Consider the following 27,536-nt stretch of genomic DNA (forward strand, 5'->3'; position numbering starts at 1 on the left):
CCCCTCCCCCCTCCCGCGAGTTTTCTGAGTCGGAGTCGTTAGCGCCGCTGTCTTTTTTACCTTCCTTGCCGGCCCCTCCCGTGCTTGTTCTCATGGAACCTGCGGGGCAGATAGGGCGGGGGCCCCGCGGCGGGGAGCAGGGCGGCCCGGCCCAGGTACGGAGGAGCAGCGCCCGAGTTGGTGCTGGAGAGCGGCAGAGGCGACGAGAGGGCGCGAGGGGAGCTGCTGTGAAGGGCGGGAGGCCCCTCTGCGCGCTGGAGGGTGATGTGGGGTCCCGTTCCTCTCCCCCACCCCCCAGCCGCAGTGGGGGGTGACGGAGGTTGTTGCAAAACAGCTCTGCCGTGTGTGTGGGGATGGCATGTCAAGCGGGCAGCTTGTAAATGGGGGAGGGGGTTTAATAAACCATCCGAGTGTGTCCCCTGGTGGGGCAGTGCGCCGTCCTTGGGACGCGCGCAGCAACACCCAGTTTTGTGCACCGCGGGGTGCCTGAAGCGTTTCTTTAGCCTGAGTTGCGAGGGAGAGCTCTCGGTACACTCCCTCTGTGCCTCCAAGGGGTACGGTGCTGATACTCAGACTTCTCTTCAGGAGACATCGGTAATAAACTAGCCTTGCCTGAAATACAAACCGATGTCGAATACGTGGCAGATGCGGTGGACGAACTTTTTATATAGTATTGCTCTGTATTATCCATAAGGCTGCAGTTATGCCACAACTACACAGACTCTGTGAATTCCTTTGACCTGTGTGACATTTGCTGCCCAGGGCTGAGAGTTCTCATCCTGATGGGTGGGGTGGGGTGGGGAGGATGCTGCACTTGCCAAATAGTGGTGGACAAACACCCAACACTGTATCTACTGTGCTGCAATTAGTGGACCCCGCAGCTGTCCAGCTGAGGCAGGTGACTGGAGGATCCTGCAGCTCTCAGCCACAGATGGGACCCCCTGAGCTCCCAGCCACCACGGAGGCTTGTACCTGGGAGAGAGGCATGGGAGCTCCAGAGCAGCCCCACCTCTGGGCTGGGGCTCTTCAGGGTGCCTGTTCCCAATGGGGAGGGCACCCAGGAGCCCCAGCAAGAGTGGGTACTGAGCCCACCTCCCCATTTTGTGAGGGATATTTTTAGTGATTTTTTTTTTCTCATGGCCTGTTTCTGGTTTTTACTATAAATATCCATGAAAAGAACTTAGCATAATTAACGATTTAACTTTTGTAGTGTGAGGTTTTATTCTACCACTGCTGTGAGGCTCAGTTAAAGAGCAAAATGTATCTTGAACTGATAATATACAATAACTTATTTCTCTAAAAATGACATCTTTTATTCATAGTATTAGGTGTTCACTGCAGCTTAACATCGCTTAACTCTCTTTCACAATAGTGGTGATGATCAGGCACTCCAAGTTCCGAGGTAGTAGAGGAGGGGTTGGCCAGCCTTCACCTTAAAACATCTTAGAGACTGACTTTTTCACTGTGCTAAGTCACAGTAACAGATACCACAATGATCCTCGTGCTCTCTGTACAGTGAGAATCTGTTGACTTCCAGGCAGGCTGTGACAAGAGGGTTCGTACTAAAATGTGTAGCAGTATTTCTGAATATTCCACTCATGTCTAGACAATCTGTTGTGTGTTTGTTTTTTTTAATGTTGTTAAATTTTTAAATTTATATGTCAGGCAGCAAGAACTCTGGATGGTTATAAATCTAGTTCAATAAAACAGCTAGTAGTGCTAACCCAGTGAGGTATTCACAGATGTAAAGGCCCTAATTTATTAAATTACAGCTGTTTCATGTAAAAGTACAGAGATTAGAGAAAGCACATTTAAAGCACTTCATTCTGTTAATATTTTCTTGTATGTGTATTTTAATGTTCACCTTTCCTAATGAAAGAATCCTATAGGTATGGCTTACGTACCAACAGAGGATGAAAGAAGAATATTCAGGGAATGCAATGAAGAGAGCTTCTGGTATAGATGTGAGTCAAGTTTGTTGATACACCATGTTTGTTTCCATTTTAATTTTTTCCTCCTTTGTAGTGTGTTTTGTCATTACCACTGTTATTTAAGAAAGAGAGCCAAAACCTACAAATCCGTACTTGTGAGTAAAGACAATTTGTATGACAAACGTCAGTGAATTCAAATAATAAGATAAGTGATATTATGGAAAGAAAATGCATGCCACATCATTTTCCTGAATGCTTGATTCATTACCATTTATGCTGTTTTTAATCTCTGAACATAGGCTTGTTTTACTTTGCCATGATGGAGTACTCAGGCACTCTTCTTTAGTAATGAAAGATGCATTATATTCAAAGGAATAGTACACTGTAGCTTACCTGTTCTATGTTGAGTCGTCATAACAGAGAGGTAGCACTGTTAGTCTGTATTCTGACCAAGCAAAACAGCAGATTTGTCGGTTTCTATATATAATATTTTAACCTCTATACTTATAGATGTCAGTTTGTACTGGAAATGCTATTGATTTGATGAAGTGGGTTTCTCCCCTGAAAGCTCGTAACCGAATAAATTATTTTGTTATTTTACATCATAGTTAGCCAGTAAAAATATTGGCAACAAATGGTTTTGTGAAATAAAAATCATAACACTCATTCTAGACTAGAGCTTAGACTTAACTAGGTACTTTCCTTTCTAACAAACTTCAGGTCACCCAAAGTCTTTGCAGCATTCTCCAGTGAGGTTGCCTGTGACCCTCCCTTCAGAAGACAAAACCTAATGTACGTTTGTCTCCTCCATGAAGGAAGCTGCATATATATCAGTATTCCTATTGTACCCCCAAAATCTGTTTTCTTTATTTGTAAACAGGACACCCCCTATCATTTTAGTTTTTTCACCTGCAGCTTTCCTCTCTTGTGATTTCATGCTCTACTGATTAGCATCAGTATCAATAATGCAAATAGGTTTCCATTGTGATGAACTCTCCATGGCATGGTATGTCCTGGTTACCTGCCTTTAACTTCAGGGAATTAAGAACATAATTTTGGGGATAGATGCTTAGCTTCTTAAATATTCATCATTTGCAGTATTGTCTCTCTAATAACTTAGGACCAAGGGAATTAAAACAAGGTGGGTAAGGTAATATCTTTTATCGATCTAACTTCTTTTGGTGAAAGAGAGATGTTTGATCCTTTCATGGATTGGGAGCTGGTTAAAAGACAGGAAACAAAGGGTAGGAATAAATGGTAGATTTTCACAATGGAAGGGGGTAACTAGTGGCGTTCCCCAAGGGTCAGTCCTGGTACCAATCTTGTTCAACTTATTCGTCAGTGATCTAGAGAAAGGGGTAAGCAGTGAGGTGGCAAAGTTTGCAGATGACACCAAATTGTTCAGGATAGTCAAAACCAAAGCAGACTGTGAAGAACTTCAAAAAGATCTCAGCAAGCTGAGTGATTGGGCAGCAAAATGGCAAATGACATTTAATGTGGGTAAGTGTAAGGTAATGCCCATTGGGAAAAATAACCCCAATTATACATACACTATGATGGGGGCAAATTTAGCTACAACAGATCAGGAAAGGGATCTTGGAATTATAGTGGTTAGTTCTCTGAAAGCATCTACGCAGTGTGCAGTGGCAGTCAGTAAAGCAAATAGGATGTTAGGAATAATTAAAAAGGGATAGAAAATAAGATGAAGAATATCTTACTTCCCCTTTATAAAACTATGGTATGCCCACATCTTGAGTACTGCGTGCAGATGTGGTCTTCAAACCTCAAAAAAGATACATTGGCGTTAGAAAAGGTTCAGAAGAGGGCAACTAAAATGATTAATGATTTGGAATGGGTCCCATATGAGGAGAGGCTAGAGAGACTGGGACTTTCCAGTCTAGAAGAGAAGAGACTAAGGGGCGATATGATAGAGGTATATAAAATCATGAATGGTGTGGAGAAAGTGAAAACAGAAAAGTTATTTACTTGTTCCCATAATGAGAGAACTAGAGGACACCAAATGAAATTAATGGGTAGCAGGTTCAAACCTAATAAAAGAAAGTTTTTCTTCACACAGTGCACAGTCAGTCTGTGGAACTCCTTAGCAGAGGACACTGTGAAGGCCAGGACTCTAACAGAGTTTAAAAAAGAGCTTGATAAATATTTGGAGGTTAGGTCCATAGATGGCTATTAGCGAGAGGAAAGGTATGGTGACTAGCCTTTTGTTGAAGGCAGGAGATGGATGGCAGGAGACAAATCGCTTGATCATTGTCTTCGGTTCACCTCCTCTGGGGCATCTGGCATTGGCTACAGTCGACAGACAGGATACTGGGCTAGATGGACCTTTGGTCTGACCCAGTATGTCCGTTCTTATGTTAACCCAGAGTTGACAAAGACCTCTGTGAAACTTGTAACGTTGTCACTATTCACACACCTGTTTCTCAGCGATTATGATGATCTGTAAGCAAGTGGCTGTTGGTAGAGACCTTACATGCCTCAGTTCAATGAACTATTGTGCATATGCTTGAACCTAGAGATTACTATAAACACTTATGCCCCCTCCCTTGTCTTCTAACAGTTTGTATCAAGAGGTATATGGGTCACAGGCTTTTATGGCCAATCTTTATATGAGTTGGCCTTCAAAACAAGTCTGACCGTGGATGAGAGGAAGAGCTTGTAGAACTCCAGTGTTTTTTTTTAAACCATGTAAATGCTAGTGAAACATTCAAAAGATTGAGGTAAAGGTAGTTCTGTGTTTTTGAACATTTGAAGTAGCTTCATGGGCTTTTTTTAAATTTGGGTTTTTACTGAATTGACGATAAACATGAAAAATTCAGTACAGATGCCGTTTTATGTACTTTGATATTAAATTCAGTTTATTTTACACTTTCTTCTTATTTTAAGTTCTGAGTTGTGCATGTTATTTTCCATAGGCCATTAAGGTAAATGGCACAGTTCACACTTCTTAGAACCATTGTTTTCAGTCTCTAACCCATCAGTAAGAGAGTAAACATCAGTAACATCAGTTTACACTGAGGCTATGTCTACATTGAGGGTTTTTTTGACATTACTTATTTTGATGTTGTCGTGATGTCTAAATAAGTAATGTTGGAAAAGTGCATTCACACAGCCACAGCTTTGTGAAAGGAGCCTTCACTTGAGCCAGTAATATAACTATGCTTTGTTCATACACATTCCTTTTTGACCTTGAAAGTGAGGGGAGTCAGCAAACACCTTTCACAGAGCTGGAATAATTATTTCAACGGAAAAGCCCTCTTCTCTCAAATTATCCTGCTTGGCTGTGTGAATGCTTTGTTGGTTTTTTTTTTTTTTTGGGTTTTGTTTTTTTTGTTTGTTTTGTTTTTTTTCCTTTTCCATGTAATCAAACCCTCAGGTTGTCCCTCAGAGTATGCCTGCATAGCAACTAGATACCTGCCACGCTGGCCCATGCAACTCTTTTTCTTGGAGCGGTTGCATTTCAATGTAGACTTCTGAGCTTGGGCTGGAGTCCAGGCTCTGGGATCCACCCATCCCACAGTGTCCTTTCATCCTGGGATTCTTCCATTTGCCTGAGTTGGCTGGCATGGACCAGTTTTGGAAATGTGGTTGCCATGTGGACGTATCGTCAAAGAATATCTCTGCAACTGTGAGCACTAGAAATATTTTACTTAGTGAGGGCTGAGATTCTGGAGCATGACTCTGCAGCAAACTGAATTCTGCAGCATCATAGAAGACATGGGGCCTGTGATCATGCATTCTCTTAACAGAAAATTGTTTGTCCAAATACAATGTGATTTGTTTCAGTTATTAAAACAATGTTTTTCACTAAATTCTGAAAAATTCTTGGCCAAATTGTATTGCTACTTTACATTTTTTTTCTCTCATTCAAAAGGCCAGCACCATATTTTTCCATTTACAGATGGCCTGGAGATTATGAAGTTATCTTTTTGGGTATGAGCTTTGTGTCTGCCATCTGTGCCTTTGTAATCTTGAGAGTAGATTGTTGCACTATAGTTTTTATGAAGCTGCATTTTAATTCTTTGTGGAAACTAAACCTGATATAGAATTTGGCAGCCTGTTTATTGAACAATATATTTTATGTGGATATTTTGCACTGGGATCCTGTGATTTGAACAAGTAGTATATCTATTTTGGAGTAGACTCCTAAATATGTGGGTCCTATCTGAAAAAAACACTTTTTCCTTCAATTTTGGGACTCTCCCAGCAAGGGATTGAAATAATTGGAATCTTAAATTTTTAGTCATGAGCAAGAGCTATTTCTGATCTTGGATTTTGGAAGGGGAATGTAATGATGAGAGTTGTACGTGGTGTGTAACAGTTATCTGACTTTAAGTAAGATGTTGCTGCTGATTGGGGTGATGAAGTTTTAAAGAGTGGAATGGTTAGTATCTTATTTTTATATATGCATTGAAGGAAGGGAAATTTGTTGAAACTCAAAATTAATTTTTGCTGCACTTCCACTCAGTTATTCAGTTTTAAAAGGATGCCTTCTACCAGACTTTTCAATTCTAAGTAGTATTTTCTTATTCATAGAGTTTAAAGCCAGAAGGGGGAATCAGACCATGTGGTAACTGCCTTTATATTAGAGGCCATTAAACTTCATCCACTACCTGTACTGAGCCTGTTACTTACGATTGTGTTTGGCAAACACATGTTCTAGGCAGAAACTTGTCTTGATCTGGAGACATCAGGAGAGGTAGTGTCCACCGTTTTGAAAAGATTGCAAATTATATTTTTTTTCAATTGACAAGCTACCTTTTCTCTTCCACAGCTGTGCCTATTTCTGCAATAAGCATGATTGTCACTCAGGGCTTAATTAATAAAGGTAAGCTATAAAACATCTTTTGATTTAACTTTATGTTGCTCAGATAAGCTTTATTTGTACTGTCAACAACGTTGCTGTGCAGGAGTTTGATTTTAAATCACAATATGTAAACAGATTAGAAATGTGTGTAACAAAAAATACTGCAAAACTTGAAAAGTGGAGAAATGCAAACTTTTATGTACGGGGGAAGAAAAATATTAAGAAGTAGAAACATTCAGTGGTATGGTGAAACCTCCAAAACAGTAACTCTGAAAAAAATATAGGGGTGACAGAAGATATTTTGGAAGTGGATTGAAATGGAAAATACCTTAATATTAAAATATTGTATTAATAGTGGTTTCTGCTCATATGAAGTACTGTATTTATTTATGGTCATGTCATATAGAATAGATTCAGATATGGGCTGTTTATGAAGACTGAAAAGATTGGGATTGTTTATATCAGATTAAAAAGAAATAAGAGGGGACACAAGTCTATAGAACTAAGTTATTGCCAAACTACCTAACTTATAACATTTTCTCCATGTATCAGTACGCAAACAAGGGAATGGTGCGATACAATAGAATGGTTCCATATTCCAAAATGATCCCTAGAAATACATATTTCAGTTTCTAATTAAACTGGATGCCCTACGATGTTGTAGAAGCCAAGACCTTAGCAAGAGTCAAAAGGTTGTTATGGCTACCATGAACATTTAAGCATAATGTATTAAGGAAAATGGGAAGGACTGTAAAAACTGAACGCTTCAGTGCTTTGACTGTTTTCTAGTCTGGCAGGGGTTAAGAGGTGACTTCCCTGGGAAGGTAGATTACCTTATATCTGTTTAACATGGTGTTACTTGCACCTTCTCTGAGAAACCAACAGAACACCACTAGCCATCACCTACAGTCCTCAGCTAAAACCTCTACAGCGCATCATCAGGGATCTACAACCCATCCTGGACAATGATCCCCCACTTTCACAGGCCTTGGTAGGCAGACTTATCATTGCTCACAGACAACCTGCCAACCTAAAACAAATCCTAACAAGCAACTATACACCACACCACAGTCACTCTATCTCAGGGACCCATCCATGCAACAAACCTCGTTGCCAGCTCTGCCCACATATACACACCAGCAACATCATTACAGGACCTAACCGGATCAGCCACACCATGGTGGGCTCATTTAGCTGCACATCTACCAATGTAATTTATGCCATCATGTGCCAGCAATGCCCCTCTGCCATATACATCGGACAAACTGGACAGTCCCTACGTAAAAGAATAAATGCACACAAATCAGACATCAGAAATGGCAATATACTAAAACCCATAGGAGAGCACTTCAATCTCCCAGGACACACAGTAGCAGATTTAAAAGTAGCTATCCTGCAGCAAAGAAATTTCAAGAACAGACTCCAAAGAGAAATTGCTGAGCTACAACTCATCTGCAAATTCAATACCCTCAGCTCAGGATTAAACAAAGACTGTGAATGGCTGGCTAAATACAAAAGCAGCTTCCCCTCTCTTGGAGTTCACACCTCCAGATCTACTGATGACAATACAACTCAGCCTGCCTGACTGAGCTAACCTCGTTTATCCCCAGCCTTGCTCTGGCCTATTTATACCTGGCCTTGCAGATTTCCAGGACCAGCATCTGAAGAAGTGAGTTAACTCACGAAAGCTCATGCTCTAAACTTTTCTGTTAGTCTATAAGGTGCCACAGGACCCTTCGTTGCTCTACAGATCCAGACTAACACGGCTACCCCTCTGATACTTCTCTGAGGCATGTTATTCAGATCTCTGTCGGAGACAGGAACTGGACTAGGTGGACCAAGTTCTGATCCAGTATGATGAATCTTATGTTCTTATGATAGACTTTCTCTATCACAGCAAGATAAAGTGCAGTCTCTACCAAGTAACAGTTCCAGAAAGATGTAAACAAAATGGAGGTAGATCAGAGAACAATAATAAATGATTAAGAAAAATTCAAATTCCTAATCACATAACTGTAGCAGCATTTTAATCTGTGAAAAGAGTCAAATGCTGCTACATTTGGAATTGACTGAAATAGTCTTACTTGCCTTGTTTTGGAGTTTTGCAATGTCCAGAAAGCGATTATACAGTCCTTATGTACTGCAACACCTAGTTGTCAATGTTCCCAGTAAGCTGTGTGCTTGTGCAGCCACCCAGGAGAGATACATGTGCTGTCCAGCTGACTAGTAGACTGCCAACAGACAGCAGCATGTGTTTCTGCTGGTATTACACATCTGTACGTGTCAATGCGTGTAAAATAGATAGAAAAATTCAGGGTGGATTGATTTAAATCAAGGCAATTTAAATCATTGATTTAAAATTATGATTTAAATCACCAAAAAAATCATTGTTTTAAATCGTTACCAAAAAAGCTAAGGCTGCCTGTGCTTAGAGTGCACTTAATTTTAGAATAAACCCTATTGAACTCACTGACATTTCTATTTTTGAGAAAACGGGTGTAGAATGGGGTTCCCTTGGAGAAGCTGTGCTATGCTGACTTAAAATAGACAGTAGATATATGGCATGACCATTATGGTCTGTGGCCTTGATGTTCCAAAATATGAGGCATGAATTATGTAATATAAAATGAGAAGACAGTGGCAACTATAGATTTCACTTATTTCAGCTTTGTATATTGCATACCTGAGCGACATTCTAAACCTAGTTAAATAAACAAGCGATAAGGATTAGCTGAACTAAACTTTTTTCTAGCAACATCCACACAGCAAACAGCTTGGGAATTTACTTGTCTTATCACACACATACTAAAAGATAGAGAGCCTTGAAGAATTATGCACTATAAAGTGAATTATTTAAGTTATTAACCTGTTGATCCACTCAGGCACATTCACATCTTCATCCACATTTTCTCCCAATAAGCAGTTCTCCTTATAATGTTTCATTCTTGAAACTAGGCCCTGCATCATCATCTTGCACTAGGGATGTTAAAGTGTAACCAGTTAACTGGCACAGGCTGAAGCAGGGCCACCTAGCTCTCTCTTATGCCAGGGTGCGGGGGTGCAGTGGCAGCTGGGGAGGCCACTTCAGCCCAGCTGGGCTAGAGCGGTCCCCTTGCTGCGGGCCAGGACTACTCCAGCCCAAATGGCACTCCGTCACCTGTCGCGCACCTGGGCTGGGCTCCTAGGGCACCCCCCAGCCACAGCCACACCATGGGGAGGGATGCTTCAGCAGGGCCACAGCAACCCTGGTACTCAACATGCCACAAGTGGGAGTACTCCAGCCCATCCAGAGCAGCCCCTGTACTTGTTGGGGGAGGATGGCCTCTCCTGCGAGGCCCTTCCACCTGGTTAGTAACTTAACCAGATAAATGTAGCATTTACCCAGTTAACCAAGTAAACAGGATTTAACATCCATGTCCTGCACTGTTTATACTTGAGAAGTTTTCCTTTATTTTCCCAGGGAACAAATTTCTTCAAAATATTCCTAGACAGGATCTCTTGTGATCAGAACCATGACAGTTTTTCTGTTGTAAATGTGTAGGGGAGTTAGGAAGCTGTGTTTGTCATGAATAATGCCTTTCCTTTTGGTTTCTAGTCCACTCCTCTGTTCCTTTCTGTGCTGTCTCCATCCTTTTATGTATATAGTCTCTCTGTCTTAAGATAATACCTTAACTGACACCTCTACTGTGCTTAGCCAAGGTCCATCACCATAAAGCACAGAACAAAAGCAATTCTCTCCAGCTCGTATCTTTCTTTGCACATATTACTTTTTAGTCTGCTGAGAAACAAATATTGAAAGCCTAGAATGTTCAAGAAGCAAGAGCTAGAAGTTAGGCTAAACAAACAATATCCATTCATTTTATGAAACTGTGTATGTGTAGCATGTTTGTGATGAGATTTAAGTGTAACTTACTTTTAAATGAGCAATTCAGTATTTATATAAAATTGATTTACATAAAAACAGATTTTTTTTATTTTCTTTACATCATTGATTTTTTTTTTTGTATCCCCTATAATTTTTTTCATTGTAAATATTGCTAATTGTCCTACGTAAGGTAAGGTTGGATTTAACTCCTGAATTTTCTGGTTTGTGTTTTAAGTCAGAAATGTTGGAGGGATTTTTTCTTCTTAAAAAATTAAAATGGTTATTCAGTGCAGAGAGTTAACTACAGGTGGAACCTCTCTGATCCGGAACTCTGTTGTCTGGCAAACGCCATAATCAGGAATGATTTTAGTTAGCCAAACAACCACTTATGGGTGTGGCCAGGTTTCCCAGGATCCCATAAAATTTGTTTACATCCACCAGTCCTGGTTGTCAGTGTTCTGTGCTATTATTTAGCTGTAATTTACCCCTAAATGGCTGTGTCTACGCTTGCATTCCTCTTTCAAAAGAGGTATCCAAATGAGGTGCAGATTTGCATATCTGGTACCTCATTTGCATATTATTTCAAAATAGCTTCTTTCGAAAGATGAAAACCAGTGCAGGCACTGCTCTTTCAAAAGTAAACCCCATCTTTGAAAGACTCCTTCCCTTTCTTTATGGGAAGAAGGATTCTTTCGAAGATGGGGTTTACTTGCGAAAGTGCAGTGCCTGCGCTGGTTTTATTCTTTCGAAAGAAGCTATTTTGAAACAAGAATATGCAAATGATGTGCCAGATATGCAAATCTGCACCTCATTTGCATACCTCTTTCGAAAGTGGGATGCAAGTGTAGACACAGTCAATGTCTTCTAAGAACCCAGTAAGTAGTGGAAGTATTGGTAATGTGCTAGAAAATACTGACATCCTGTCATCCAGCAAATTCTCTCATCCGGCACTGGTCAGGTGCCAAGAGTGCCAGATGAGAGGTTAAACCTGTAATATGGTATGGCCACACAAAAAATTAAATATTAATGTTGTTATTTAAATTCAGTGTCGTGATCTTACTAAAATAATTTTTCATTTAGTGAGTAATTACTTTATTTGCTTTTTTAGGAATTCTCACCGCTCATTCAAGGTTTGGCTCTTTCCCCAAAGTTGCATGTAAGTATAAACCACGTATTTGTTCAGCTTAGCAGAATCTAGTTCAGGGGTAGGGAACTTTTTGTGAGTGGAGGACCATTAGCCTACAGACAAATCAGTTGGGGTGAGGGGTTACACAAATTAGAAGCAAAAGAGAAAAAAAAAAAAGGCTGATGCAGTCCCTAACGCTCCCCTCGCATACCAGCCCCCGAGCCTACTGGGTGCAGGGCTAGCACATTTTGTGGGCCCCTCTAGGCTCTGGGGTGAGGACAGAAAGGTGGGGTTCAGTGTGGGGAGAAGGCTGCCAGAAAGTGGGCTTGGGGTGTGGGGTCTGGGTGGGAGGGAGGGTGCAGGAGCATGCTGGGAATTGGGGAGTCTGGGCAGGAGTGGGATGTACAGCAGGCTTCAGATGGACAGTTTAGGAGTGGACTGGGGATGGCGGTGGGGAGGGTCTGGCCAGGAGAGGAATATAGATCTGGGTGTGAGGAAGGGTGCAGGAGGGTTTGGGGTGCTGGGTCTGGAAAGAAAGGATCAGGGTGGGGCAATGGGCCTGGGATGGAGAGGGCAGAGGCAGAGTATGTCAAAGTTGCTGTTTCCCTTACATATAAGTTGCCGGTATATGTGGATATATTGCTGGAAAGATTTCTTATCTGTCGGCCTGCCAGGAGAAATTTAAGAGACTGGAGAATTCCCAAATAGGAGAAGCTCTACGACAAAAGCACAGACCTCTTCCATATGAGTGAGACATCAATTCTTTCACTTTAAGTTAATTTTTTTTCCTTAGGAAAAATAAAGTTGTAAGACATTCATAGAGAGATCAGGGTTACCTTGTGCTTCTACACGGCATTTTGGAGTCTGGAAGAATGGTCTTCCGGACTCCAAATCACATGACGTTGTTATGCTAATGAGGCACAGGGAATTTGCATCGTTAGCATTAGCGTCTTTCGCTCCCTGTATTAGCATGCCACTTCTGAAGGAAGTGGCCTGTGTAGAAATGGCCATTGAGTTCTTAAAATATCTGCTGTTTTGTTTCAGAAGTGTTTTTCTACTTGATGTGGTTTTTAATAACAAAAAGTTCTGTAATTGCTGACCTATATAAATGTATATATTAATTTAAAAAATTCACAGCTGAGAAAATGTTTGGCTAGTGGTAAGCATCAGTCCTGTTTATGTAATGGTTTCAGTTACATAGACAAACATAAATATTTTAAAAATCTTTTAACAAGGACCTGATTAATCCTCTTAACTGCTTTCTAAACTAGGATTTTTGAAAGCTTTGTGTGCTGAACGTATTTTTATACTGAAAGATCTGAGCTTACTTCATTGAATTAAACTGCATTGGTTAACATTGCTCTAAATATTTGTTACTTTTGCACTCTGCTCTGATCTCAATTGGTTTGGGGGTGATCATGTAAAACTAAATTTTTGGTGTTTAAGAAATTATAGTGGCTCACATCTTTTCTGTGGAGTGGATGAAGAATTGAAATTTGTTTAAACAAGTAAAAGATTCAGGTGTCTTAATGCATTGTTTATAGTCCATCTCTTTACTTCCATAAAATGAGATTAAATTGTTTTAGGTTATGAATGAGAATTTGTGGCTCTCTTTGGTGGATAGTAATAATTAGCAGTAATTTGTCCAAACTGCAGTACTTTCCGTGTACTCTGTGTATTGCTTTGAATACAGTGATATCAATCATTTCACTTTCATGCTAACTGAATTCATAGTTTAAAAAAAAAAATAAAAAGGCTTTAAAACATTTTCATTTGCAGTTAGCAAGACATAGGTAAATAAGGGAATTTTATTCCTTTTTAAATTGTATTTTATGTGCCATGGCAAACTTATATGCAGAAAGATAAGTGCAACCAACTCTAGGGGTGTGTCTACATGGGCACAAATCTTCGAAATAACCATATTTTGAAGATTGCTAATGAGGCGCGAATTGAATATTCAGCACCTCATTAGCATTAGGACGCTTCCAGCCGTGGCACTTTGAAAGCGCCTCTTTCGAAAGCGCGCGGCTCGGTGCAGTTACATGGGGGTCCTTTTGAAAAGGACCCCGCACCTTTCAAAATTCCCTTATCCCGGGAATAAGGGGATTTTGAAAGGTGCGGGGTCCTTTTGAAAAGGAGCCCTGTGTAGCCACGTCGAGCTGTGCACTGTCGAAAGCAGTGCTTTCGAAGCGCCGCGGCTGGAAGCATCCTAATGCTAATGAGGCACTGAATATTCAATTCGCGCCTCATTCAGCGCCTCATTAGTAATTCAAAATATGGTTATTTCGAAGATTTGTGCCCGTGTAGACACAGCCTAGGTGTAGAATGGATTGTAAAGGCAAAAGGTATTTCAAGATACTGCCAATGTGGAACTGAACAGGACAGGACTGATGAGAAACATTAGTTAAAATTACATGAAGAACCACCAGAACACAGGGAGAAAAAATGCACAGCATTCATCAATCTGATTGAGAGAGAAGAAAAACAAGCAGATATACTTGATACATTATGCATTCTTGTCTTTTTAATATGACTTTAGACAAATGGCTTACTTTATTAGTAATCACTTTGAGACAACAGGAACCAACAATGCTATCTGTATCTTTTATACATGGGCTTGAAGTTTCAGCAGTCAAGATTCTTTAGAATTTATAATTTTATTATTATTTCTTAAAAGATAAACAAAGTTGTTACATAGAAACTGTCAGAATAGGGTGACATAATGCAGGTAACTGTCAGCCCTAATACTAACAAAACAGTGAAATTCAGTAGATAGTTTACAGACTCTGTATTTCTTCATATCTGTATATTAAAATACATATTTCTTTAGGTGTATGAAATGCAAACAAATTAGCTCAGTTTCACACACACAAAATGTGATTACTGAATGATAAAATAAGTTTGGAAAACCACCATGAAGTAAATAATTAAAAAAAAAAAAAGAGCTTGAACAGACCTTAACTTTGGGAACTGGTGTTTGAAAAGATACAGTTTAGAGATAATGAAACTACTCCTATTCTTGCTGTTTATATTATAAAAAGCAATCTTAAATTTGCTATTTTAGGCAAGAGTTGCTATTGTAGGTCTTCAGAAAAATATAATTAATGTCTTCTGAAAATTTGTGAGATATTGACAAGACAAATTCACAAAAATGGATTAAAGTGATAACATACCTTACACAGGAAAACAGTATAATAGAAACAATAGAATCATTGAGATGCTTTGACATAAGGCATGCCTGTGCATCAAGCTGAAAGAGTAATCCCCAGTGTGAGAACATATGCCCATAGTATCTCTCATCTCCAGTGCAGTAAAAACATTATAGCCAGGGTGCATAGGTCATGGAGGAGGCAAGAGAGAAGGTATGGGCTGGCTGCCTCCAGCTGCTTTTTGCAGATATAAATGTGGATGTGGATACAAATTTTGTATCTAGAACTCTGCAAATTTGCAGATCGGCAGGTGCAAATGCCAATTATGTAGCTGTGCAGGGCTCTACATGGTGTTAATTCTGTGATAATTGTAAAACCGTAGCATCATATTGTAAATTACTCAAAATATGGATAGATCCCCTTCTCTCCTCTTTTCCCTCCCCCACAAAGTAAGAGATGGGTAGCTGAGTAAATACTTCCAATGACTCTATACTGAATTATGTGCTTACATCCAGCACTGTTCAGTGAAGCATGTAAGCATATACTGAAAATTAAAGCACGTTTAAGTGCTTTACTGAAACAGACCTAAATTACTACAGTACACACATTGTTTTGCATGTAACCAATTGATGTAATTTTCTTTAAGTGTTTCTAATCATTTGTCCTGTTAATTTTGTGTCGGAAAACTACGTTTCCACATCCATGTTGAGGGGGAGGAACATCAGACGTCTGTTTTCTCAATTCTTTGTCCCCAGACATTTTTTGTTATTGATTACTCATAGCAACTTCTAATGAAGGGTTGCATCTTGGCTTCTTAAACCACACTTCTTCCCTGACAATTTTCAAAAATAGTAGCTACTGATGGATTCTTATGCCACTACTATCTCATAGAGGCACACCCTGTTCTATTTGTGTCTGATTGTGTTCTGTCTGTGTCTGAACTGTCTTTGGGGGATGGGGATTGTGTTTTATTTATTTTTTAAAATTCCAAGGACATGGTTGGTACTTTGTCTATATTCTGTGGTTTTTTTAGCTATGACTCAATTTTCTCACGTATGCTCCTTTTTAAAGTGTATACGTGTTGGGGAAGGATCATACATAGCTTTTGGGACTGTAAGAAGAATCAATTACCATTTTAAGATCTGTTAACAGTTTTTAAAATTTAATTTATATTAATACTTTTTATTTTTCAACCCATTATGTGTCACCATGTGCTTTTAATATCCATTTGTATTATTTTTCCAGATATGCTGCTCAAAAATCAGAGTTTGGAAATTTGCCTGATCAGCCATCTTTTGAATCTTCTCCAGTTCTTGAAGCTCCACTTTCTTCCAGCTACTCACATGAATATAGTTCAGCAGATCAATCCCTCTCTAATTATGAACCAGTTCCATTCAGTGCTTCTCTGAATGAATCTTCTCCTACTGGAATTACTGAACATAATGCCCGAGGTATGAATTGTCCTAATTAATAGCTTTAAAGTACATTGTCTTGTCTCTGTCCTTCATGTATTTTGTCTTCACAGGTGAGAAAAACGTGATACTAAAGCTTCTTCTGTGATGATGATATGTAATATATCCCCTAGTTTGCTTGGATGTATAGAGTCTGTATATTCAAACTACCTTATTTCAGCACACTTACAAATATACAATAACTTACAGATCGTGGGTTTTTAATTCAGGAATATATTGCAGTTCCACATAGAAATGTATGTTGGTAACTACCTTTATCTACAGTACGTTTGTTTTAAAATCTCTATCTTTAAAACTAACAACTGTTTTTTTTCCCCGTTTTGTTTTTGTTGGGAACAGATAATTGCAAAAAAAGTTTGCAAATTACAAGGTCTACTCTCCTTGGGAAATTTAGGTGTCAACGATGTCTTTGAGTATTGCAGGGGAAATACAAGATTGTGAACTCAGGCCCTGGATTTTATTTACAACATATTACTTTGAATTTTTAAATTTTGTTTTTTGAAAAACTTTTTAATTAATTGGATTCAAAAAAAGCCCTTCTTGTAACTAATTTTCGCTAACAGATTTAGGGGCTGACATATTAGACACACTTGGATTTGATCATAATCTTTATGGCGCCTTAGACTGGAGCACATGAGAACTGCAATTTTAACAGAATCTGGGAGTAGCTCTCTCCTTGTGTGCTGAATTTATGCGCTAATTGATGATAAATGAAGGAGGAAAAATCCCAAAATGAAATATAGAAGTGACATTCAGAGGAGGAAATGTATGTATGTACAAACATATAATGAATGTTTGCAAAAGTGAATTTGGATCTGCCAGTTTATACATACTAACAACATGCATAGGTTGATTTTGATTTTTAACTTTAATTAATTGGGTTTATAAAACTGGACAGTAAGGAATAGCATAAAAGAGTAACAAAATAAATATGTAGTTAATCCAATATGGAGATTTTTCCAAATCAATTAATTGCAGTAAGTCTAACCTACTGATAAGAACAGCATTTAATATATAAAACATCACAGTCTGTCACACATCCTGATAATCTCTACAGGCTGAGGGTTTCTCCAGAAATAATTGCTGTTTGGTATGTAGACAGACTCTACTGGAGCACTTGCTGTACATGCTTTTGTTGTTTCCAGAGGGATGGCAAGCCTGTCTGCAAATCATAGAGGCTTAACTGTGTTTTTGAAAAGTCTGATGTATACACTAAGTTTTGAAATAAATTTGGCTTGTTATGCTTTTGTCAAGCAACCAAAACTTTCTCATCCACTAAATGTTAAAACAGCTCAAATCTCTTTCTGGCTGTTTAGCAATATCAGAATGAGACAACACAAATAAGTTTAGTATCTTCCAGTACTCATGTGCAGAGACTGCCAGTTCGTCTGCTTCATGCGCGCACAAGAAAAATTGAATTGCAGAAGGTCAAAAATAATCTTGATCTAAAACAAAACCCCATCTGATTTGATCCGATTTTTAAATTTTTAGCTGCTTTCTTGGGATTTACAAATCTGTCATCCAAAAGAATAGTTCAGCCAAACAACTTCAACAAAAATAAAATGTAATCAGTCCCTAGAAGAGCCACTCTACCATGAAATAACACTTTCCTCTTCCTAATTGTAATTCAGAATCCCAGATATGTTGATCCCTCAGTTGCAGCTACCCGGGATAATGTTTACTGCTCAGTTTCTTGGAAAGGAGAAGTCTTGTGGATGATATTGATGGTGCATACCAAGATCAGCTGTGTCACTTTTTCTAGACATCTTCCTCTGAGATCATGATTTGAAATCCTGGCCCTACTGAAATCAATGGAGCTAGGATTTGATACAGCCAACAAGTGAGCTCAGGCATTTGCCTTAACTCATATTTAATTTGAGTCTTATTTTCCAAAGTTCAACTTATTTATTGTTTCTTCATTTGTTTGATAATCTCAAATAATTAAACTGAGGCACTTTGCTAGCCAATCTAGCCAAGTGAAACCAATATTAGTGGAACATCTTAATGTGAATTAAATTTGATTGTTCAAACAAAGAAAAAAAAGATGCATCTGATTTTCTGTTCACCAAAAGCACCACTGTTTATTATTTTAAACGATTTACCATTAGAAGTAGCACCAAATCATGGTGCTTAAGAAGATAACAATATTTTATTCCCTAAATGTTGTTGGATAAGACATTCTTACCTTTACATAGGATTCTTCAAAGATATGGCATTTTTAATTATATTGGGGATGGAGGTGGTTAGGATTTTCTTGGATAAAAGAAAACCACTCTCTCATTTAAAGTGGGGACAAGGGGTAAACGAAATCAAACCCACAAGACCAAAAGTGCTTACATCAGGGATGGGCAATCATTTTTGTTGGGGCGGCGGGGAGGGCAGGCGAACAAATCCAAGAATTTGGAAAGTAGTTAAGGGCTGTACTCTTCCATGATATTAAGGGTCTGGGAGGGGTCTGGCTGCAGGAGATGGGGCAGAGGATAAGGATTATGTAGGGGTAGGTGTGGAGTGCCAGAGGTTAGCTCCAGCTAGGAGCCTTATCTAGGCAACTCCTGGCCAGCAGCTCTGCTGATTATGGCAGGGCGCATGTGCTTCTGTGAATAAGGAGGAGCCTGAGAGGAGAGGGAGGGGTACTTCAAACAGGAAGCTCCCATTGACAAGAAACTATTCAGTAGGATTGTGAAGCTTCTCCCACCTCCCCTCCAGCTCACAGCTATTGAAACACAAACAGGGCCCCACAGCCGCTTTTCTGAGTGGAGGGGTTGGGGTGGCACGTTTAAGTTAGCTGAATCCAAGCCTACAGGCCGTATTTTTCCCAGTCCTGGCTTAGATGCCACAGAGTGAATTCTTTTCTCTATTCTTTAAAGTCTGAAAATATGGAAGAGGCTTTCTTTGTGTCAGGCCTGCCAGCAGGGGGTAGAAGAGCAAAGGGGAGCAATTGCCCCAGGACCCAACAGTTGAAAGGTTCCCAGGGCTCTCAGCCATCACCACTGCTGCTGTGGCAGCTGCAGTGGCTGGAGCCCCAGGCCCCTTTGAATTGTTGCTGGAGCACTGTGCCAGGTGCTCCACAGAGCTCTGGGAGCAGAAGGGATGCAATACTGCAGCCTGGGCCATGCTGAGGGCTGTTTGATCTTCTCCCTTTCACCCAAAACCCACACCGTTTTGGGTTGTGGACCCATCCTCCACACCCTTCTCCAGGGCCTGGCCATCAGACATGCTGCTTTGTGTTGCACTAGCTACTCAGACTAAACTGCTGTATAATATTGATCCAGGGCAAAACATATCTTTATTATCAGTCATGATCTCGGTGAACTGCTGTTCGAAAAAGCTGTTGTCATGTATAGAAAGTCTACTTTGTTCTTATTGTATCTACTCAGTTTTTCTAGCACAGAACTGCTTCATAAAATTGGTGATATCTGAAGGCAGAGTATAAAGCACAAGGTTGGAGAAGGGATTAATCTGGAAACAAGTGTGATTTGAAAAACATTTAAAAAACTAAATGGTTATTTAGGATTGTGGCTGAAATGCTTTCCATTCAGTTTAAATTGAGCTACAGTTTACTAGCATGCTCAATAAAGATTGGTTAATTGCAATTATAATCCAGTGTAGTTGGGTGTTGCTAATTCTGACTGTGTTTTTTATTTAAGAACCAGTTCCATTCCTAGAAGAGAGGCCTAAAAGAAAAAGTGTCTCATATGAGGAGTTAAGGAATAGAAACAGAGAGACATATGAAGTAGGATTAGCACAAAAGGAAGAGACTCCAGTGAAGTCTCCACAGGAGAGACCATTCAAAAAAGAAGGTAATTTTATGCTAAATTGCTGAAGTATATGATGAACACAGGTTCTACAGTAATGTGGGAAAAAAAGGGTTAGTTTTATGCTGAACTTCTTGTTTCTGATTAAGCTGACATTAGAATTGATTTCTACCAATGGTTTATGTGCAGAATATTATATTTCAAATTTCAGATTATTTCCTCACATTGGGTGCAGGGGAAACCAGTTGAAGTCTTGGTAATAGATTATGGTGGCTGTACTAGAATAATTGTTATCCATTGAGAGAGACATTGTGAAAAGCTTGATTAGTGTTTGACTACCTAGTACTTTAGGCATATGGCTACACAGCAAAAAGATGAAACAAAACCCTGCAGCTGTCCTATGCCAGCGGAATTCTGCTCACAGGACTTGGGCTGTGGGTTGTGTTTCATGGCTGCGTATGCTTTGGGGATGAAGCTCAAGGATCCTGTGAAGTGGCAGGGCCTTGGAACCTGGAAGTCTACATGACATTGAAACAACCTTGAAGACTTACCCCCCCCACCCCCACAACCATGACTTAGCTAGCACTGGCCAGCCAGGGTGCCTTATTGCAGCATAGACATACCTGCAGAGGCAGATCTGCAGAAACCATCTACTGCACCACAGCTCTTTGGAAAAGACTTCTACAGCTAACCTTTCTTCCACTTCAGAATTGTTTAGCTCTTGAAAAGGTGTGTATTATGTTAGTATTCTCTCAAAGCAGAGCACATATCTGTTTTTTAAATGTATTGTATGAATTGTTTCATGAAGTGTTTTGGGGATTTCTGTAGTGTAGAATTTTGAAGAATGCGTCATTGTTTTCAGATGTTTACTGTTCTGCTTTAACGTTTAAAGGAAGGAAATAGTACTTGGCACCAATCTTGAGATTTTTTTATGCTGGAAAACAAAACTTTACCCAGTAAAATAAGAATGAAATGACCTCTAGAATAAAATGTCATTCAGTCAGTATAAACTTATCATTGGGAACCACACTTCTTACTTTGAATATTTTTTTCCTGTTTAATGCACTGCAGGATCTGTCACATTGAATCTTCAGGCTTTATACAGTAGGGTCTCAAGATTAATGTTCGTGAATTCAATTACTCACAAGCAGCCGCTTCCCATGGGGCCTTGGGACAGGAGCACCGGCAGCAGCTGCCGCTTCTCCCAGGGCAGGAGCAGCAGGAGCCATATTCACAAAATTCAACATTCACGAAGGTTCTCAACATGGAACCTTCCCGAATATTGAGAACCTACTGTATTCAGGACTCCATGTACTCTCTATTACAATGGGACCAAATTCTATAGTAGCAACTCTTTTTAATTTTCTGGCAATGTATTAATTTATTCTGTCACTGTGAGATACTCTACATTCCACTACCATCCACCCCCATACAAACTTATGCAGTTTTAGCCCATACTTGAAAATGCATAAAATTCTTGGGTGAACGTTTGAAACAATGTTTATTTTCAAGGGTAGGCCTTTTTCTCTCTATTGTCCTTGGAGCCTATTACAGGTTGGACCTCTGTAGTCTGGCACACTCTGGTCCAGCATAATTTTAGTTAGTCCAAAATCCACTTATTGTGAGTGTGGCCAAGTTTCCTGTGGTCCCATAGTTTGTTTACAGCTGCCAGCCCTGGCTGTCAGTGTTCTGTGCTGCTGTTTGGCTCTAATTTACCCCTATGAGCCCAGCAAGCACTAAAAGTGCTAGAAATACTGCTAAAGCATTAAAAAAACGTATTTGTGCTTATCTGCTTATTTTCTTGTGCCATTATAATAACATTGTGTAACAACACTAACACTTTATTATGAAGAGAGCTGATAAGCCGTGGCTAGGCATAGGCTCATATAGGGTGTATCAGTACAGTCATAAATTATTAAGCAGCATTGCAAGTCTTGTTCCATTAATTTGCCTGGGCAAAATAAAAATAAAAAAAAATAGAGAGAGACCTACTGGGTACAATATTGAGCTCCCATAGCTTGGCAAATTCTCTGATTTAGTACCTATCAGATTCCCAGGGTGCCAGACTTGAAACCTCTTGTATAATTAATTCCTTCTTGTGGGAAAAAATGTAGAGCAAATGCAGTTGCAGGCTGATCATGGCAGGGCCAGGAGAAAAAAAAATATAAAGCCCCGGTGGAATCAAAATGATAAATATTGTGGCAGAGGCACTGAATTACGTGGATTCTTGGGAAACATGCCAACTCCCGTGGCTGTAGAATTCTTGATCCCAGGACTGAGATGAATAAGATGGTGCACAGGGGCCCTTTTCGAAAGGACCCCGCACCTTTCGAAATCCCCTTATCCCCCTCACTGATCGGAATAAGGGGATTTCAAAAGGTGTGGGGTCCTTTCAAAAAGGGCCCCCATGTAGCCGCGCAGAGCCACGTGCTTTGGAAAGTGGTGCTTTCGAAGCGCTGCGGTCAGAAGCATCCTGATGCTAATGAGGTGCTGAATATTCAATTCAGCACCTTGTTATTAATCTTTGAAATGGCCATTAGCATGGCTATTTCAAAGATTTGTGCCCATGCAGACACACCCTTTGTGTTTATTCTTGGATCCTACTGTGACCTAATGTTAACTGCTCAGTGATGCCAGCCAGTGTTCCTTCCCTGTGATCTTTTCCATACATGTGCAGAATAAGTTTTTAATGTGCACTGAGGCATGTGTACATGTGCACCTCCTCATAGCAATAAAAAACCCTTGGGCTGTGGCCACACTTGGCCAAACTTTCAAAAGGGCCATGCTAATGTCCAAATCAGAGGATACTAATGAGGTGCTGAAATGAATATTCAGCACCTCATTAGCACGCTGCTGGCTATGGCACTTTGAAAGTGCCGTGTATCGCTTGTGCGTGGCTCGGCTACATGGCAGTCCTTTTCAAAAGGACCCCACAGACTTTGAAATCCCCTTGTTCTTTATCAGCTGAGAGGAATAAGGGGATTTCAAAGTCTGTGGGGTCCTTTCAAAAACGACCCGTGTAGCCGAGCCACGCACAAGCGAAATGCAGCACTTTCGAAGTGCTGTGGCTGGCAGCATGCTAATGAGGTGCTGAATATTCATTTGTGCCTCATTAGTATCCTCTGATTTGGCCATTAGCATGGCCATTTTGAAGTTTTGGCCAAGTGTGGCCCCAGCCTAGGTGTGTGTACTCTGCTAATCAGCTGGGAAGCATTTGAATCTCACCTGAGAAGTTGCACATGTGCACAGATTACAGGGAATACTGATGCCAGTCAGCCTTTATGTCCTGTTTATCCATGTTTCTTTCAAACAAGCATCTTTCCACTTTTTTTCCACGCTACCCTCACTGGACTAATCCATAAGACTCAATGTTCTTCCCTCCTTCAAGTCTGTCTCCAAGACCCAACTTCTACATTGTAGGCAGTTGCCAACTGGCAATGGCTAAGTAGATGGCCAGTGGAGATTACAAATCTTTTTGTTTAAAAAGCTCAACTTAATTACGTCAACTTTACCCTTTCAGTCTTCATAAAAATTACTGGGCAAACTGAAGTGTAACTTTCCCTAACCCTCCCACTTTGAAAACATAACATTTTCACCATGCTTTCAAAGCACTATGTATATTAAACTTATGTATTTAAGCTATTTAGTGGTATGTGATTTTTTTTTTTCCCCTAGTTAAAGTAAACAAGTATGGAGATGCTTGGGAAGAGTGAGGACTGAATCTTTGCACGTTCTGAAAGAAGTTATTATCGTCAATCGGCTAACTTCAGCTCCATCTGTGTTGGTCATGAATAGCTGCACACTTTGATCTATTTTTGCCCAATTGAAATATGATACAATAAAGGAAGCTAGATATTATTTTTGACTTTCCAGAAGAGTAAAATATTATGGATTTTAGTCTTAATATTGTGTAGCTTTTCAGCATTGGGAAACAGACTATTGATGAGAACAGTGATTTTTAATCAGTTTGATAGTGTTTAGACCTAAAGAAATAAGGGGTGGCTAGCATTTATTTTATAAATCTGTCATAAGAGAAGGCACTAGCATAGTTAAACAGACTATGTTAGGTGTACTGACTTTTTGAGGGGGGGGTGTCTTTTCAGGTTAATCAAGACTCCTATTAAAAGTCACTCAGTAGAACATACCCTCATTATTTGGTTGTTCTGAAAGTAACGTGAAGTAAAATCACAGTGGTATTTGCCTCCTGTCTAATTAGTAAGATACTAAAATTGATTTTCATTTCTCCCCGATTTTAATTTCAAATTCACATCTTGTTATCCTGAATAAATTTTTTAGGAGTAACAGACAGTGATGAGGAACTAGTCAGGTAGCAAAGTAAATGTACATCTTTCATGCTCTTTGAAAACCTTTCAAAAATATCACTTACATTTTTCGTGAGTTATTCTGATTTATCCACTGCTGTGAATGATTGTTCTGACAAGACCCAAGTTACCAGAAGCACAGAAAATGATTAAATGAAAGAAAAAGGAAACATTAAAAAAGCACCTGAATTTAGCCATAGTGAGGTAAGTGCATTACTCGCTTTAATTTTGGAGACCTTGGTTCAAATGCTGGCCAGGGTTGGAAAACAATTTGGGCTCTTACTCTTATTTCCATTGTTATGCAAGTCATCAAAACCACCCTTAGTTGGTCACCACTTCGTTTCTCTCAAGAAGAAAGTTCCTTGAATAGAATATAGTGTATTTTTGCTCAGGACTGAGATACATTGACAGAGGTGTGCTGACACATTTTCCTAGTATCTGCTTTACCCCTATGTATATGGATTAAAACATTGCTACCTGTCTTTCTTTCATGAATATTAGAATTTCATTTTCAAGCTGACTTTCAGCTGCTCTGCTTATATTCTTAGCCTATCAACACTGTCCCTTTCTGGTTTGGGATCTTCAGTTAAAGATGTCCTGCAACTGATCAATATCAACCCTAACTTCATTACAGAGAAGAAAGAACATTACTAGTCAAGAAAAATGCTCAAGGGCCTCATTGATTCATAGGGCCAATAAGAGAGCAACACGGATAAAGCGTCAACAGGGTGGTGCAAAATACACTCAAATGAAGATGGAAAATGAATGTAGAGATGATTTCTTAAAGAACCATGTTTAAGAACATCTACATAACAGGTCTATTTGCAGCAAAGGAAAGGCCACACTACTTCTGCATTGTAAGAGGATGACTAGCATCTGGTTATTTTGAAATTAACTATAAAAATGCGTAGATGAAAGAGTGCTTTCAGGTATGCAATGAGACGTTCATGAAAGTACTAGAAGTCAGCAGGATTTTCACTGTTGTTGAATGATGGGGATAGTGCAGAATACTGAAAGTGATCAGATTTATCATGGGATAAATCATAGTTATTTTGATTTCTCCTTGTTATACCCAACATGCAAAAGAGAAGAATTCACTAAGCTTCCAAATAGTAATAGGAAGTTGTAACACTTATCTTTGCACATCTGATCTGAAAGAAAGAACGAACAGTTTTTGGGCACTGTGTTGAAGCAGACAATCTGTAAGGCTCTGGCTAGACTACAGCCCCCTTCTGGGAAAAGGTCTGCCGCATCCGAGAACCCTTCCAGAAAAGCAGATGCATTCTGTCGTCATCCCTATAAACCTCATTCTGTGAGGAAGAAGAGATGACCCAAAAGAGGTTTTTCCAAAACTTGGCACTGTGTAAATGGGTGAAATTTTGGAAAAGCCCCTCCTGGCAGGAAAGCGGAAAAAGATATGTGAATTGTGGTGTGCTTTTTCCGACATTTCTCCATGGTCTAGCCATAGCACAAGTCAGGAAGGATCCAGGGACAGATATCAAATAGTAAGGAACAGGGAAAATGCCTGTACTTTCTCACAATGCTCAAAGGAGGTAGACTGTTGGACAGTCATCTTAGCAATCAAAAGTCTTTATTTTTGTGGAATTTGGATTACATTGCACATTTTTGGCACACGTTTCAGTATCTGATGACTTTCTCTGTTACAGAAATCTGAATATTGGCTTGTACTGAAGGTTTTAAAATTGGTTCTTGTGCATGTGTGTGTTTTACATAGATTAATGTTTTCTACACTAAGGCTTGTCTACATGGAGAAATTGCTGTTATTATACCAGCATAACACCTCATGGGGACACTCAGATTTCATAGTGAATGTGATTTTACCAGTTTAGTTTGTCATATAGGCAACCATTTGATCTGAAGAAAGTCTTCATCCAGAGGATGAACGTTTGCACACAGTTATACTGATATCTGTCTTGTTACATTATTCTGACTAGACAAGGGAGTTGGCATGATGAAAACATGAGGCTGCAGTCTGATCCTCTTTCCTTACATCTGTTCTCTCCATAAATCAGTGAGCAGATGTTCCACTGCATATGATGTTCCATTTGGACTATCATTAGAAATATTTTTATCTACATCAGTATGTCTAATTGTGCACTTCTCTTAGGTAGTATGATGATTGTGGACTGTGTGGTACAGAACAGCTGTTGGAAGATTTTATCCTTTCTCCTGTGAATACTGAAAAAAAGTAATCTATTACACCTTTAATCTTACATACTTTCTGAATGTTGTTACTAGTTTGTATACTGATCTAAAGCCAAAGGTTTTGAAAATGAGTGACTTATAATTTATGAAGAATTTTCATTTTCCACAGTTACGAAAATAAAGGGTATATCTCAGATTTGGTAAACAGTATTGTAAACATTGTTTTTAGTAAAAAGAACTAGCTATATTAATATATATGGCATAAACAAATGTCAGAGAATTCAAAATTAAGTGTAGTACTTGGTGTCTCAATCTCCTTTTTCTGTACCAAGTTATGCATGTAACTGGGGTATGTAAATGCACAAAATTGAGGTGGCTTTTTGTTAGTCTGTGTCTTGTCCTGCAGGGACCAGAGGAGTTAACTTCAGTGGTGGTTTGAAAAACAAAAGTCTGTCAAAGCAGCACCTTTTACCTCTTAATCAGAGTATGATTCTGTATTACAAGTGTGGCATTGGCTTGCAGGCAACTGGAAGGATACTGTTGCAGGCATTGCAGAAGGCATGATCTGGGCACATACATGTGTGAACTGGGCTATACTTTAAAATGGCCTTATATATGTATTCAGACCCTGCATCACTTAATTGCTCTTCTCTTGCACTTCAAGTTTGAGCCTTAGATTGACAAAAAACTTGTCACATTTTTCAAATATTTTGTCAGAATCCACCAGAAAAGATGGGGAAATAATGGCTTGATTTTTCTCCTATGGAAAAGGTGCCCAAATGTTAAACCTTTGTGTGTATATTAGGTATTAAGCAACAGTAGAGAGAAGAGAATTCCAAAACAATCCTGTATTTCATGTTCAGGTGTACTTCTGATTACCAGTCAAATTCACCAATTGATTAAGCAAAGTAAATGTTTTACTTTG

At 39.5% G+C, this 27,536-nt stretch overlaps 1 protein-coding gene across 3 annotated transcripts; it reads left to right on the plus strand.

Annotated features, from left to right (window-relative positions):
* Positions 1-26,829, plus strand: OCIAD1 (OCIA domain containing 1). Of its 3 annotated transcripts, XR_012645357.1 has the most exons (9): positions 1-155; positions 1,880-1,964; positions 6,724-6,777; positions 11,730-11,777; positions 12,366-12,495; positions 16,142-16,347; positions 20,016-20,168; positions 23,799-24,649; positions 24,994-26,829. XR_012645357.1 is itself a non-coding variant. In XM_074992748.1 (8 exons), exons 1-8 carry the CDS (start codon positions 93-95, stop codon positions 23,834-23,836), a joined length of 777 nt encoding a protein of 258 aa, XP_074848849.1. In that variant the 5' UTR covers positions 1-92; the 3' UTR covers positions 23,837-26,829. The 3 variants fall into 3 exon arrangements, 2 of the variants coding, with proteins under 2 accessions (XP_074848849.1, XP_074848850.1); XM_074992748.1 differs by having other exon boundaries at positions 23,799-26,829; XM_074992749.1 differs by having other exon boundaries at positions 30-155; positions 1,890-1,964; positions 23,799-26,817.
* The last annotated feature ends 707 nt before the right edge of the window (positions 26,830-27,536 follow it).

Source organism: Carettochelys insculpta, chromosome 4, assembly GCF_033958435.1.
Source record: "Carettochelys insculpta isolate YL-2023 chromosome 4, ASM3395843v1, whole genome shotgun sequence".
Classification (NCBI taxonomy): domain Eukaryota; kingdom Metazoa; phylum Chordata; order Testudines; family Carettochelyidae; genus Carettochelys; species Carettochelys insculpta.